This window comes from Panthera onca, chromosome B3, assembly GCF_046562875.1.
Source record: "Panthera onca isolate mPanOnc1 chromosome B3, mPanOnc1 haplotype 2, whole genome shotgun sequence".
Lineage (NCBI taxonomy): Eukaryota > Metazoa > Chordata > Mammalia > Carnivora > Felidae > Panthera > Panthera onca.
The window spans coordinates 109,964,733-109,980,179 of NC_138344.1; the positions used below are offsets into that span (position 1 = coordinate 109,964,733).

General features: G+C 39.1%; 1 protein-coding gene across 1 annotated transcript in view; it reads right to left on the reverse strand.

Annotated features, from left to right (window-relative positions):
- Nucleotides 1–1,260: 1,260 nt before the first annotated feature.
- The window catches only part of LOC132669982 (uncharacterized), a 34,496-nt gene continuing 20,309 nt past the window's right edge, over nucleotides 1,261–15,447 (reverse strand). The window contains exons 5-8 of the mRNA XM_081795940.1: nucleotides 13,333–13,533; nucleotides 7,066–7,293; nucleotides 5,582–5,797; nucleotides 1,261–1,572 (exon numbers count right to left, since the gene is read on the reverse strand). Coding sequence (XP_081652066.1) covers nucleotides 1,411–1,572; nucleotides 5,582–5,797; nucleotides 7,066–7,293; nucleotides 13,333–13,533 — 807 coding nt within the window. The 3' untranslated portion in view covers nucleotides 1,261–1,410. The remainder of the gene's footprint in view (nucleotides 1,573–5,581; nucleotides 5,798–7,065; nucleotides 7,294–13,332; nucleotides 13,534–15,447) is intronic.

A 15,447-nucleotide genomic window follows, 5' to 3' on the forward strand; every position in this document is an offset into this window, starting at 1 on the left:
CTCTGCCCCTCCCCTGCTCATGCTCTGTCTCTGCCTCTCAAAAATGAATAAATGTTAAAAAATAAATAAATAAATAAAAAATAAAACTAAGCTCCACAGGAGATATTTTTAGATGACCACAGCAGATACTGAGGGTCCAGATTCTGACTTGTTCCTATGGAGGACATTTTGGATAAGTCTAAAACTACCTTGGAAGAGGAACAGTTTCCTATTTTAAATGAAATAAATAATAAATTATAATAACTGTTTATTTATTTTGAGAGAGAGAGAGAGAGGGTGTAAGTAAGCAAGGGGCAGAGAGAGAGAGAGAGATTGAGATTGAGAAGCAGCCTCACCCAATTTGGGGCTCCTGCTCACCCAGTGTGGGACTCGAATTCACAAAGCATGAGATCATGATCTGAGCCAAGTCAGATGCTCAACGACTGAGCCATCAAGGCACCCTCATTTTATTTCCGGGATAGCCCACACGCATGCGCATGAGCAGGGGAGATACAGAGAGAGGAAGAGAGAGAACCCAAGCAGGCTCCATGCTCAGAGCAGAGCCCAACATGGGGCCTGATGCCATGACCCTGGGATCATGACCTGAGCTGAAATCAAGAGTTAGATATTCAACTGACTGAGCCACTCAGCACCCCAAGAAGTTATAATTGTTTAAAATGTAGCCATTGACTTCAGGGTGCCTGGGTGGCTCAGTCAGTTATGTGTCTGACTCGAATTTGATTTCACTCAGGTGAATGGCTGATGGCATGGCTCATGACATGGCTCAGGTCATGATTTCACAGTTTGTGAGGTCAAGCTCTGCATGGGGCTCCACAGTGGCAGTGCAGAGCCTGCTTGGGATTCTCACGCTCCCTCCCTCTCTGCCCCTCCCCTACTTGATCTCTCTCTCTCTCTCTCTCTCTCAAAATAAATAAACTCTTTAAAAAGCCTTTAAAAAGTAAGTATTCTTAATTACTTTTTTGCCACTCAACGTTTCGTATCTGGTTTTCACACTCTCAGTTAATCAAATAGATAAGACAGATTCAAAGTATAGAACACAACTGTACCTGGATTTGTAAGCGGGTATACCCAGGAAATTGTTCACTCTAGAAATAAATAGGCTGTTAACTATAAATATAAATATTACAACTAAGAACACAAGTCCTGATTAATACCCTGCTTAAAATACAATTAATAATAAATATAATTAGATATTGTATATTGCAAGTAACAATCTAGACTAGACCGTAAATAAATGTGTAGAACACGACAATGACAAAGTTAAATGCCAAATATCAAAGGTGAGAATTTTTCAAGTGAAAAATTCCCAGTGCATTTTATTCATAACATAGCTGCTGCATTCAAGATGCTACAGGAGATGCCCATATCTACTGAGTTCTTGTCGGGAGTAATGAAAAGGACAGAACTTTTTTATTCATTATCCTGTCCAGTCTCAGAGTGAGAAGCAACCTTTGGTTTGTCAGATGCTTTATAATCTTGTATAATAAGCCTTAGGTGATTGATGATTTCCTTGTCTGCTGTTCTCATGTTAAATCCCAACATCTTCATAATAGTTTCTCGAAAATCAGTAAGCTACAAAAAACCACCAAAAACATCAAGTCATACCATTAGTTTCAGTCACCTACATATTATGTACAATAAAATGAGTATCAGAAATGTAGTCTTATTAAACATTTCTCTATGAAATGTAACATTCTACATTGAAATTGTATTTTTAAGATAGAAAAATGGTCTCTTTTGGAGTGCCTGGGTGGCTCAGTGGGTTAAGCGTCCGACTTTGGCACAGGTCATGATCTTATGGTTTATGAGTTCAAGCCCCACATGGGGCTCTCCCACTCTCAGCACGGAGCCCACTTTGGATCCTCTGTCTCCCTCTCTCTCTGCTCCTCTTCTGCTCTCTCTCTCTCAAAAATAAATAAAAACATTTAAAAAAGAAAGAAAAGTGGTCTCTTCTATTACAAGAACTCTTTATTTAAAATTTCCTTTTCATTTTAAGATTTTTCTTTTTAAGTCTTTTTCACCCCCAGCACAGAGCCCAACATGGGCCTTGAACTCATGACTCTGAGATCAAGAGTTGGATGCTTTACTGACTGAGCCACCCAAGCACTCCTAAGATTTTATTTTTACACTTTATAGACTAAACCTAGGTTTTTTTATTTGCTTTTTTATTTGCTTTTCATCTCTAAGGTAATTCCTTTTTTTGTTTTGTTTTGTTTTTTTGTTTTTTGGGTTTTTTTTCAATATATGAAATTTATTGTCAAATTGGTTTCCGTACAACACCCAGTGCTCATCCCCAAAGGTGCCCTCCTCAATACCCATCACCCACCCTCCCCTCCCTCCCACCCCCCATCAACCCTCAGTTTGTTCTCAGTTTTTAAGAGTCTCTTATGCTTTGGCGCTCTCCCTCTCTAACCTCTTTTTTTTTTTCTTTTTTTCCTTCCCCTCCTCCATGGGTTTCTGTTAAGTTTCTCAGGACCCACATAAGAGTGAAAACATATGGTATCTGTCTTTCTCTGTATGGCTTATTTCACTTAGCATCACATTCTCCAGTTCCATCCACGTTGCTACAAAGGGCCATATTTCGTTCTTTCTCATTGCCACGTAGTACTCCATTGTGTATATAAACCACAATTTCTTTATCCATTCGTCAGTTGATGGACATTTAGGCTCTTTCCATAATTTGGCTATTGTTGAGAGTGCTGCTATAAACATTGGGGTACAAGTGCCCCTATGCATCAGTACTCCTGTATCCCTTGGGTAAATTCCTAGCAGTGCTATTGCTGGGTCATAGGGTAGGTCTATTTTTAATTTTCTGAGGAACCTCCACACTGCTTTCCAGAGTGGCTGCACCAATTTGCATTCCCACCAACAGTGCAAGAGGATTCCCGTTTCTCCACATCCTCTCCGCCATCTATAGTCTCCTGATTTGTTCATTTTGGCCACTCTGACTGGCGTGAGGTGATATCTGAGTGTGGTTTTGATTTGTATTTCCCTGATGAGGAGCGACGTTGAGCATCTTTTCATGTGCCTGTTGGCCATCCGGATGTCTTCTTTAGAGAAGTGTCTATTCATGTTTTCTGCCCAATTCTTCACTGGGTTATTTGTTTTTCGGGTGTGGAGTTTGGTGAGTTCTTTATAGATTTTGGATACTAGCCCTTTGTCCGTTATGTCATTTGCAAATATCTTTCCCCATTCCGTTGGTTGCCTTTTAGTTTTGTTGGTTGTTTCCTTTGCTGTGCAGAAGCTTTTTATCTTCATAAGGTCCCAGTAGTTCACTTTTGCTTTTAATTCCCTTGCCTTTGGGGATGTGTCAGGTAAGAAATTGCTACAGCTGAGGTCAGAGAGGTCTTTTCCTGCTTTCTCCTCTAAGGTTTTGATGGTTTCCTGTCTCACATTCAGGTCCTTTATCCATTTTGAGTTTATTTTCGTGAATGGGGTGAGAAAGTGGTCTAGTTTCCATCTTCTGCATGTTGCTGTCCAGTTCTCCCAGCACTATTTGTTAAAGAGACTGTCTTTTTTCCATTGGATGTTCTTTCCTGCTTTGTCAAAGATTAGTTGGCCTTACTTTTGTGGGTCTAGTTCTGGGGTTTCTATTCTATTCCATTGGTCTATGTGTCTGTTTTTGTGCCAGGTAATTCCTTTTTTGATTTCAGACTTGTTGTATGATAATAGCAGTCCCCGAAATCCATCTGTCTCCACCCCTCCTCCCTTATAAGGAAAGCAGCTCTAATCACCCATAAATCGTGAGCCCAGGCTGAAGGATGCAGCTGGCCTCCAGGGGCGGCCCAGAAATAGGACAATGCATAAATGAGGAAATACTGAGAAGTCCAAGACCTAGTGGGTCAGAACCCTGGCAAGTGAGAGGGAAAAGAGAGGGCCTTGGAAACACATTAGCCGAAATGGGCAGTTGTAAAGGACAAGGTTTCTGAGGGGAGAAAGAGATACTTGGAAGGGTAAGGTGTTCCTTGGAGGTTTAGAGATAAAGGAAAAGAGAAAAGCAAACAGTGGGAAATGAATGATTTCTATAAACAAGAGTGTACTGCAGAATCAGACATCACATAAACCCCCCCACACCTCAACGTAAAAGACTTGAGGTGGTAAACTTTAGAAACTGCACTTACTGTACCAACACAAGAGGGTAGTATTGAGTTAAGTAACTAAGTAAGTAAACCCTGCCCTGTAACTACGTAAAGTAGAAACACCTAAAATTGAGAGGGCAGGACAATTAAAAGGATTTTAAAGTGAATAGATAAATGGCAAATAATATCCATCCAAATTTCTTTTTTTATTGAAAAATTTTTAACGTTTATTTATTTTTGAGAGACAGAGTGCCAGTGGGGTAGGGACAGAGAGAGAGGGAAACACAGAATCTGAAGCAGGCTCCAGGCTCCAAGCTGTCAGCACAGAGCCCGATGCGGGGCTCAAACCCACGAATCCGTGAGATCATGACCTGACCCCAAGTCGGACGCTTAACCGACTGAGCCACCCAGATGCCCCCATCCAAATTTCCTTAAGAAGAAAATAGCCTCCTCCAAACTAGTCAGGTGATGAAACTCTGCCCCGACCCCCCACCCCCCTTCAAAGAACTCCCATGAAGCAAAAGAAACATGTTTGACACAATACCCGGTATGGATTAAATATCAAACAAGGATTTGCAGACATGGTGGGGGGGAAACCTTTGTTTTGAATCAGAAATACAGTATTCAGAATACAAATGTACAAAAAAAGATATCCAAGATGTCTCATGGATAAGATGTGAGGTCAGGTTGAAGTCAGGCAAGAACAAGACAAAGTCATCTCAGAGATAAGGAGTAAGCTACAGAGTACCCAAAGTAGAAGAGATCTGACTGAAAATATAATAAGGAACATTGAGAAGAATAAAAACAAGAATATACATAAGCAGAAGTTTAAAAAGAGAAAAAGCCAAATAATATCATGATTTTGTGTTTTAAGAATTTCTTAAGGTAATCTCTAAAGTTACATATTTTGTAAGAATTAATAATGGACAGGCGGCATATAATCTCACAATAGCCCTAAATTACCAGTTAGCCTTTAAAAAATTCTCCGAAAACATGTGCTCTGTAAATGCAGTGGAAATCTAAGCAAATTTAGAAGCACAGCCCTCTTTTCCTAAAAGTGACTCAGCCCCAGACACGTGGGTTCCCCTGAACTCCCAGTCTCTCACATCGTTTTCCTCCTTGTCACCGGTTAATCGGAGGATGTGTATGCAAACCTAACGTAAGATAATCATATATCCCCTCCTTTGCCACGGAGGATTTACCAGGAATAGGCATTTGATCTAAGCTGGGCTTATAAGACACTTTCTTGGGATTCTCTCTCCTGTCACAGAATCTCTAAATATCAAGCAAGCTTACATACATGGCGAAGCCAAGCAGAGATGGTGAAAAGAGCTGTATGAGGCTCCAGGCACTGATCCTGGGGCCCTCTCAGAGGTCTGGCTATTTAACTCACCTTTGATTCCATAAGCCAACAACGTCCTTTTTATCTGGCTTAGAGTCTAAGTTGAGATGGGTGTTGATCACTTCGACTTAAAGAATCTTAATAAAGTAATAAAACAAACCTCTTGTTGTCCTGATACTTTATCAAGCGTGCTCTTTGCTGTGTAGCGCTCAGGACTGATGGCGTCTAACATCTGATGGACTTTCTCTTTGTCTCCTCTTTCCTCTGTCTTGGCAGAGTCTGATGTAGTTTTCAAGTTGTCTGTTTTCATAACTGTCTTACCTTGCGTTAGTTCAGCTTTTGTTAAAGATTGCCTGAGCTTTTCAATTGTTTTGTCCTGTGAGGGTATAAGGTTGGGGGAAGGGAGATGGCTGTGATTAGATCTTTTCTAAATAATAGACAAGATGCATGGTATAACCCATGCTTCTTTTCCTTCTTCTTCTTGTTTTTTTTTTTTTTTTGACCTTATATACGGAAAAGAAAGAAAATTCCATAATTTATGAATTAAGAGAACATTTCTTAACCATCAAACTCATCAATAACCAACAGTCACTGAGCACCTGTATCAATTAGACACTTGGGATTTAAAGACGTTTAACGAGTATTCCATGCCTGCAAAAGTCTTACAGCCTCTGCTAGCCAAATTCAGAAATACAGACAATAACTGGCTTTGAAGTAAGATAAATATTGTGATAGAATGGGAAAAAAAACACACTGATCCATAAGTATTTAGTGTACCTTTGGTTTAAGGAATCAAATGTATGCTTGAAATAGTACAGCGAAGCTTGGTATGGAGAAGATCCAAAGAGGAGCCCCCTAAATGAGTAAAACTTTTAACTATTACCCCAATAAGAAAGACCAAAATAAAACTTAAAAAGCAAGGGTTCTGGGGCGCCTGGGTGGCTTAGTCAGTTAAGCGGCCGACTTTGGCTCAGGTCATGATCTCTCGGTCCGTGAGTTCAAGCCCCGCATCGGGCTCTGTGCTGACAGCTCAGAGCCTGGAGCCTGCTTCAGATTCTGTGTCTCCCTCTCTGTTCATGCTGTGTCTCTCCCTTTCTCAAAAATAAATAAACGTTAAAAAAAATAAATAAATAAAATAAAATAAAGCAAGGGTTCTAGAATCCCAACATTTAGGATACCAGTTACCTTTGAGAAGTAGGGAAGAGAATACATGATGGCTTCAGTGGAGTTGATAATGCTCTTGTTCTTTAAATTTTTTTTTAATGTTTATTCATTTTTGAAAGACAGAGAGAGAGAGAGCACCAGCAGGGGTGGGCAGAGAGAGAGGGAGACACAAAATCTGAAACAGGCTCCAGGCTCTGAGCTGTCAGCACAGAGCCTGATGCAGGGCTCGAACTCACGAACCGCGAGATCATGACCTGAGCCGAAGTTGGATGCTCAACCGACTGAGCCACCCAGGCACCCCGATAATGCTCTCGTTCTTAAGATAAATGGTAGATTTGCATGCATCTAATTTTATTATCCAATATATATTCTTATGTGTGTATATAAGAATGCTTTTTAATTCAATGAGAAACATGCAGCTAAAATAGTAACAAGACCAAAGCTTAAGTGAATCTTTGAAAGCTCACTTCCTTTACTTACCTTAAGGACATTTACTCTTGTCAGTTGAGTTTTCATACTTTTATTTGACAATTTCAAATCACTCAGCTGTTTCTGAAGTTTCTGAATTTTCTCCTCTAATCTTTGAGTCGTAGCATTCTGCAAATTCTGCTGAATATTCAATAGTGTTTGTTGCTCATTGTCTTTCTCTAGCTGTTTGGATATCTTGCCATGTTCTGCTATCCACGAATTCTTAATCCCAGAGTTTTCCTTTGCAGAAATCAACAGTATTGAAATAAAGAAGTTGTGCTTTAAGGTGGTGTTCCACACTAGCATACCACATCTACTCTAGTCTAATAAACTGCAGACAGTAATACTTATATAAGTAAATTTTTTTTCACCATAAATATGCATTATTAAAATAATCTGGAAAATAAAGTATGACAATATAAGGGGTGGCTCAGTGCTAACAAGGGCACAGGTAAGTAGACAATTTCATAAACATTGGCTGGTAACAGAGGAGATCAGCTTTTCAAGGAATGTATTATAAGGAAATATTTAGTAAAGATGCATACGCAAATATATTCTTTACATTATTTATAACACAAAAAAGCAGTAACAGTGCAAATGCCAAAAAATTACATATTATTGATTATACATTCCCTAGAAGTCAAGCTTCAAAAATATTTACTAAAAGAAAATATTAATGCTACAACTAAATGAAGGAAGGAGGATTAAGAAAAACTGCCTACCAATTATGTTAACATAGGTATAGAAAAATATTCTTTTTAAGTATTTATTTGTTTATTTTGAGAGAGACAGACAGAGCATGAGTGGGGAAGGGGCAGCGAGCAAGGGAGAGAGAGAGAATCCCAGGTAGGCTCCATGCTGTCAGCTCAGAACCAGACCGGGGGCTCGATCTCATGAATTGCAAGATCATGACCTGAGCCAAAATCAAGAACCAGATGCTTAACCAACTGAACCACTCAGGTGCCCCTCTACGGAAAAATATTAGAATTATACCTATATTTTAACACTGCTTATCTTACAGTGCTAGGATTATTGTGATTTTAATTATATTCTTTCTAATAATCTATACTTTATAAAATTAGTACCAGAAAAAAAAGAGAGGATAAAAATTGAATAAAAATACCATATATTTTCACTATATATAAATCAAAAGATAATAACGTTTGTATTAAAAAAAAACCCAACTGTTCTTTGGAAGAATAAAATAGATGCCCCAAGCAAGCCTGGTTAAAGAGAAAAGAGAGAAAGTAAAAAATACATAATATTAGGAAGGAAAAACATACAGAATGCATAGATACAGAAAATATGAAAATAATTCTACACTTGATCTTAGCCAAAAGGCCGAGAGACAATTATATGAAAAGAATTCTAAAAGAATATTTTATAATTCAGTGGCAAAAAGTTGAAAATCTAAAAGAAATACATTATTTTCTAGAAAACAATAATATGCAATCATGACCAGAAAACAAAAAACCCTAGTAAAGGGGCACCTGGGTGGCTCAGTCACTTAAGTATCCAACTCTTGGTTTCAGCTCAGGTCATGATCTCATGGTTCATGGGTTTGAGCCCTGTGTCAGTCTCCACGTTGACAGTGCAGAGCCTGCTTGGAATTCTCTCTCTCCCTTTCTCTGCCCCTGCCCCTCAAAATAAATAAGTAAGTAAGTAAGTAAATAAATAAATAAAATGAATTATACTTGGAGAATTTGGCATACTTTTTCAGAATCAAGGAAAAAAAATCAAAGATACTGACAATTTGAACCATATGAATTATATGAGCATTAACTATCTATGGAACTTTATGCCCAACAAACAGAGAACACATTCTTTACAAGCACACGTGGAACAGTTACCAAAATCAATCCAGTATTAAGCCATGTAAGAAGTCTCAATAAATTCTCAAGGATCAGGTACTTCCAGCATGTTGTAATAAAAGACAAAAATCTTAAATCCCATGCATCTGGAAACCTAAAAATGTATTACTATGTTTAAAATGAAAAATAAGGAAAACAGTCCATGTCAATATTTGTGGCACAAAGCTAAAGTGCCTCTTGACAGAATAATTATAGTTTAACTAAGCACATTTATTAGGATATTTGAAAGGTTAAACATAAAGCAGGTGCTCTTATTCCTTCTCTTCTTATTCTTCCTTTCCTTTCTTTTCCTCTCTGGACAATATAGTCCTCATGCTGGTAGATGGGCGGGACAAGGTAGGCGCCAGAATGAAAAGAGAAAAGCTGTGACCCAAGTGGGCTGGCAGAAGTGGACACAGAGGTGGGTTGCCCTGCGGAGGGACTCAGAGCCTGACCAGGGTGAAAGGAGAGCCCAGGTGGAGAGGTGACCTGCCATGGAGGGTAACAGCCCGAGCAGGGTGAGGAAGGCATGCACACGGTTTTGGAAATTAACAAGAAGAGACAGGAACCCAAATAGGCAAATGGGTGAAGGAAACATCCAGGCAAAGACTAAAAAGCCAAAAGACTAAAAAAGATAAAAGAAATGCTCCAACTCACTAATTAGAGAAATGCAAATTTAATTAACAACACTTTATACCCCCCAAAATAGGAAAATTTTGGAAGCTGGTTAATGCCAAGAAATGACAAAAATGTGGAGATTCAAGAGCCCTCCTGTATCTCTGGTGGGACTATTGTTCTGTGAAAGCCGACTGGCAGTACTTAATCAAATTAAATGTCCATCTACCCAATGAACCACCAATTCCAATCTTGAGCAAACACCCCTAAGAAACTCTCTCACAGGTCCTTAAGGCGACTTGTACAAGGATGGTGGTAGCAGTATTTGTGGTGGCAGAAAGACAGAGGTAACTGGGGTGCTCATCACTGAGGAGTGGACAGGCAAATCATGGCCCATGTGCACACTGTAGAATTCCATGCAGTAGACACAAGCAATGAACTAGATGAGAAAATAGCAATACTATGTGGATCTTAAAAATATAAAGCTGAGGGCACCTGGGTAGCTCAGTCATTTAAGCATCCAACTCTTGATTTCGGCTCAGGTCATGATCTCATGGTTTGTGAGATCAAGCCCCGGGTCACCCTCTGTATTGAAAGCACAGAGCCTGTTTGGGATTCTCTCTCTCTCTCTCTCTCTCTCTCTCTCTCTCTCTCTCAATATAAATATTTAAAAAATATATATAATGCTGAGTAATAGAATGAGATTTTACCACAGTACTATTCATGCAAATTAAAATACACATATAAAAGTATAATTTAATGGGAATGCAAGCTGGTGTAGCCACTCTGGAAAACGGTATGAAGGTTCCTTAAAAAACTAAAAATACAACTATCCTACGACCCAGCAATTGCACTACTAGGTATTTATCCAAGGGATACAGGTGTACTATATATATATTGAAGTATATATATTGGGGTATATATATATATATTGGAGTATATATATATACTGGAGTATTGGAGTATACAGGTGTGCTATATATATATATATATATATATATATATATATATATATGTATGTATTACTCAGCAATCAAAAAGAATGAAATCTTGCCATTTGCAACTACGTGGATGGAACTGGAGGGTATTATGCTAAGTGAAATTAGTCAGTCAGAGAAAGACAAATATTATACGACTTCACTTATATGAGGACTTTAAGAGACAAAACAGATGAACATAAGGGATGGGAAACAAAAATAGTATAAAAACAGGGAGGTGGGACAAAGCATAAGAGACTCATAAATATGGAGAACAAACAGAGGGTTACTGGAAGGGGTATGGGAGGGGGAATGGGCTAAATGGGTAAGGGGCACTAAGGAATCTACTCCTGAAATCATTGTTGCACTATATACTAACTAATTTGGATATAAATTTTAAAAAATAAAATTAAAATAAGTAAATAAGTAAATAAATAAATTAAATAAGTAATAAAATAAAAGTATATTTAAAAGAACATATACAAATGACCCTTGAACAACATGGGTTTGAACTGTGTGAGTCTACTTACATGCAAATTTTTTATCAACATGGTACAGTACTCTCTCATGGTACAATGTATTGTCTCTTATGACTTTTTTTTAACATTTTCTTTTCTCTAGCTTACTTTATCATAAGAATACCATATACATAAATATGGCATACAAAATATGTGTTAATTGACTCTTTATGTAATCAGCAAAGCTTCTGGTCAACAGTAGGCTATTAGTAGTTAAGTTCTGAGGTAGTCAAAAATTATACATGGGACCTTTCAACTACATGGGGAAGGTGTCAGCACCCCTAACCCCCACATTGTATAGACAAAAAGATACACATTAAACACATTAGGTTGCTCTCTTTTGGAAGAGGGAATGGGAAAATAGACTTAAAAGGAGTAAATAAATAAGAGAAAGCTCTTCCATGACCCAAGATAGTGTGTTATGAACCATAGAGTTTGATTAACTCAACCTTCTGCATATGAGGTCCAAATTGTGAGGAGTAGGGAAGCAAAGGAATACAAGAAGCCAACAAGCAAACAAACAAAAAACAAGGTGGTCAGCCTTACTAGTAATCAGGTAAATGTTATAACTATACTATTTTAACCCAACTCTCTCTCTCTCAAAGAATGACATCATCCAATGCTGGCTAGGCTGTGAAGAAGAAGCAGGCACTCAGGCATTTCTATTTGGAAAGTGAAACTCTTGCTTTTTGGAAGGTAGTATTTTGGCAGTGGCTATTAAAATTTAAAATACTCATACACTGTGATCCTATAATTTCATATCTAGAACTCAATCGCCTAGGGGGAGAAAGCACCAATGTGGAAAGACAGATGTATAAATATATTTATTGCTACATTATTTGTAGTGGCATAAAAGGTGGAAATAATTTAGTAGTCCATCAGTAGGGAACTAATCAAATAAATAAGTTATATATACTCTGTGGAATACTATGCAGCTATTAAAGGAATGAGTTAAATCCATTCTTTTAACCTAAGGAAAAACCATGAGGTACTTACTTTTTACTATGTAAAAAGAGTATTTAACTAGCCTAGTCCCAGGTTTTTTTTTCCAGTTTATTTATTTTGAAAGAGAGAGAGGGTGCAAGCAGGGGAAGGACAGAGAGAGGGAGAGAGAGAATCCCACGCATTGTCAGCACAGAGCCCGACGCAGGGCTTGAGATGCTGACCTGAGTCGAAACCAAGAATCAGATGCTTAACATACTGAGCCACCCAGGTGCCCCCACACAGTCCCAGTTTTATAAAAAGTACCTACATACATGTACTTGACTATTTCCATAACCATGGCAATAGTTGTAGAAGATATATATACTACTGTTTACTGGGGTAAAATAGGCAGAAAGAAGGTTGGGGGAAATTACTATTGTTTTCTTAAAAACTTTTCACTTGGTTTCAAGAGTTATAGAGAGCAGGTGTTAATTGAATATTCTTAAAATTTAATATAGCATTTTACGGGTGCCTGGGTGGCTCAGTCAGTTGAACATCTGACTCCTGAGTTTGGCTCAGATCATGATCTCACAGTTTGTGTCGCGACACTGACAGTTCGTGTCCTGACATTCTGGGGAACACAGTGCCTGATGCTCCACTTGTACAGTCATTCCTTTGGGCTTCTTTCCTTCGAATCGGCTTTTTAAAGCACGTTAAGAAATACATTAACAAATGCCCTCATAAAAAATACCAAATGTGTGCATTTTAGAGAAATGAGAGATATGGAAAGAGGAGAGGATTTTTTTTTTAATGTTTATTTATTTTTGAGAGAGAGAGAGAGGGCGCAAGCAAGAGAGGGCCAGAGAGAGAGAGGGAGGCACAGAATCTGAAGCAGGCTCTGAGCTGTCAGCACAGAGCCCAACATGAGGCTGGAACCCATGAACCACAAGACCATGACCTGAACTGAAGTCAGATGCCCAATCAATTAAGCTGCCCAGGCTTTCCAAGGAGAGGATTTTTTTTTTTTTCAACGTTTTTTATTTATTTTTGGGACAGAGAGAGACAGAGCATGAACAGGGGAGGGGCAGAGAGAGAGGGAGACACAGAATCGGAAACAGGCTCCAGGCTCCGAGCCATCAGCCCAGAGCCTGACGCGGGGCTCGAACTCACGGACCGCGAGATCGTGACCTGGCTGAAGCCGGACGCTTAACCGACTGCGCCACCCAGGCGCCCCAAGGAGAGGATTTTTGATAAAAACAGAAGGTTTAAAGGTTTGTAGCAGATTTTCCTCCCTTTTCTAATATTAACTATCAACAGCTTTAAACGTTAGATGATACCATAAAATACGATCATTTTCATTGTCAAAGAAATGCTTTATATATAGGAAATTCTTACTTTTTTCCTGTTCAATTCTAATCTCTCTTGAAAAAAGTCATTAATAGCAGTGTTTCCCTCCAGACGTTTCAAGGGTCTTTTTTGTTCCCTCTGCCTTTCTTCCATTTGGGAGGATTCTCCAGCGGCTTCTTCAGAGTGGCCACGTAGCTGCTCCAGCCGTTTGGTGAGCATCTGGATTTCCTGCTGCAGACCTGCTGTCCTCTGTAGGGAGAAAAGGATAGACAAAGCTCCCGACGGTCTGTGACCTCTATTTCAATTCAAAACTATGTGTGAGGTCTACTGACACTGACATTGTGCTGACATCACATTACTAAATAGGTGAATGGGGCAGACTTCTAAGATTTGATATGTAGAAGCTGGTTTTAGAAAAAGAAATCGAAAGGTGTGATATACAAAATCAGACATTTTAGTTAGCATTGAGAAATAAAACTGCGTAATGAATTTTAAGCAAAAAGTAAAAGAAAAAAATGGAACTCCCCAACAAACAGACTGAGCAGATTTTATCGACACACTGAATTTAAGCAGGTTCTAACTTTGTTTGAATTTTAGGGCGAAGAGGCATGAAATTTTACTAAAATCATGTGGACGTGACAAGGAGATATATAGCCACTTAAACTTGCCGGTTCAATCTTTTGATAGACTCGGCCAGTATATTCAAACAAATGACTGACTTGACAATGTATTTTACCCCATTGACTGAACTGACCAGTATTTAGTCATGATGGACACATATATATCTTCACCATACCACTATTTTTTTTTTTATTTTTATTTATTTTTGAGAGAGAGAGAGCAGGTGAGGGGCAGAGAAAGAGGGAGACACAAAATCCGAAGCAGGCTCCAGGCTCCGAGCTGTCAGCACAGAGCCTGACACAGGGCTTGAACCCACGAACCGCGAGATCATGACCTGAGAGGAAGTCGGACGTTTGACCGACTGAGCCACCCAGGCACCCCACCACACCGCTATCTTTAAGCTAGCATTCGTTGACCTTCCACTGAACTGTAGTAAGCATTTATCATGTATTAATCCATTTAATCCTTACCACTCTGTGAGACAGGAACTGTGCCCTCCCAGTCCCCACCCCACCCCTCTCCACCAAATTTTACAAATGAAACCGAGGTACAGAGAGGATAAGGAACCGGCCCAAGAGCACACAGCTGGCAATGGCTCAGCTGGGATTCATACTGGGGCCCTCTACTTTTCACAAATACACTATACTACCTCTGCTGTAATAATGGACATCCTCTTCCTTTTTATATTGTAGTAATAAAAATGAAATCAAAATTAAAATTCAGAGCCACGGAATTTACTAAATCGGCTAATATAAAAAAATCCACATGTTAAAAGAAACAAATCTGAAAGGGTGGCTTGTCTGTCAATACACTTAACAGACTTCCAAGATTGCTCCTTTGCACCAACTTCCTGAACCCTCTCTTTCGCAGCTTCCTCCGTGGCTAGTGTGGGGACAACACTGGTGCTCAGAAGAGTAGCCAACCGACTGAGGAATTTCTGACAGTAACATCGCGCAGTTTTTGTTTCCCAGCCGGAAGGATACAAAGGTCTGTCCAACTCATATTTTTGTTTTTCCTTCTGGATTGAATCTTGCTGACATTTATCCCAAATTTTCTTCCCATCTTTTGGTCCTTCAGAGTGAAAAATGTTGTCTCTCTCCAAGTTCTTGGTCAGGATAGCTTCCCCTATATCCTAAACGTGCCAACACACGTGAAACTTCCCATTTGGAATTTAATATGGAGACATTGACTTCCTTTTGTTTTCTTGAAATAGAAATATAGTCATAGTACAAGACTTCAGGAGAAAGGTCTTCCAAAGAAATAAAGAGTTATGGAGTCATAAGACAGACGAGGGCATGCTCAAAAGAGCAAACTGGAATATCAAGAGGTATTAAAATGACTGTATGAAGAAATTGTTTTGAGAACACAGGAAATTTAGCTTAGAGAAGCAGCTAACCAAATAGCCTCAGTTATGAAGTTAAACTCTTAATAGAAAATTCTGGGGGTACCTGGGTGGCTCAGTTGGTTAAGCATCTGACTCTTGGTTTCAGCTCAGGTCATGATCTCACAGTTTGTGGGTTCGAGCCCTGCAGTGGGCTCTGT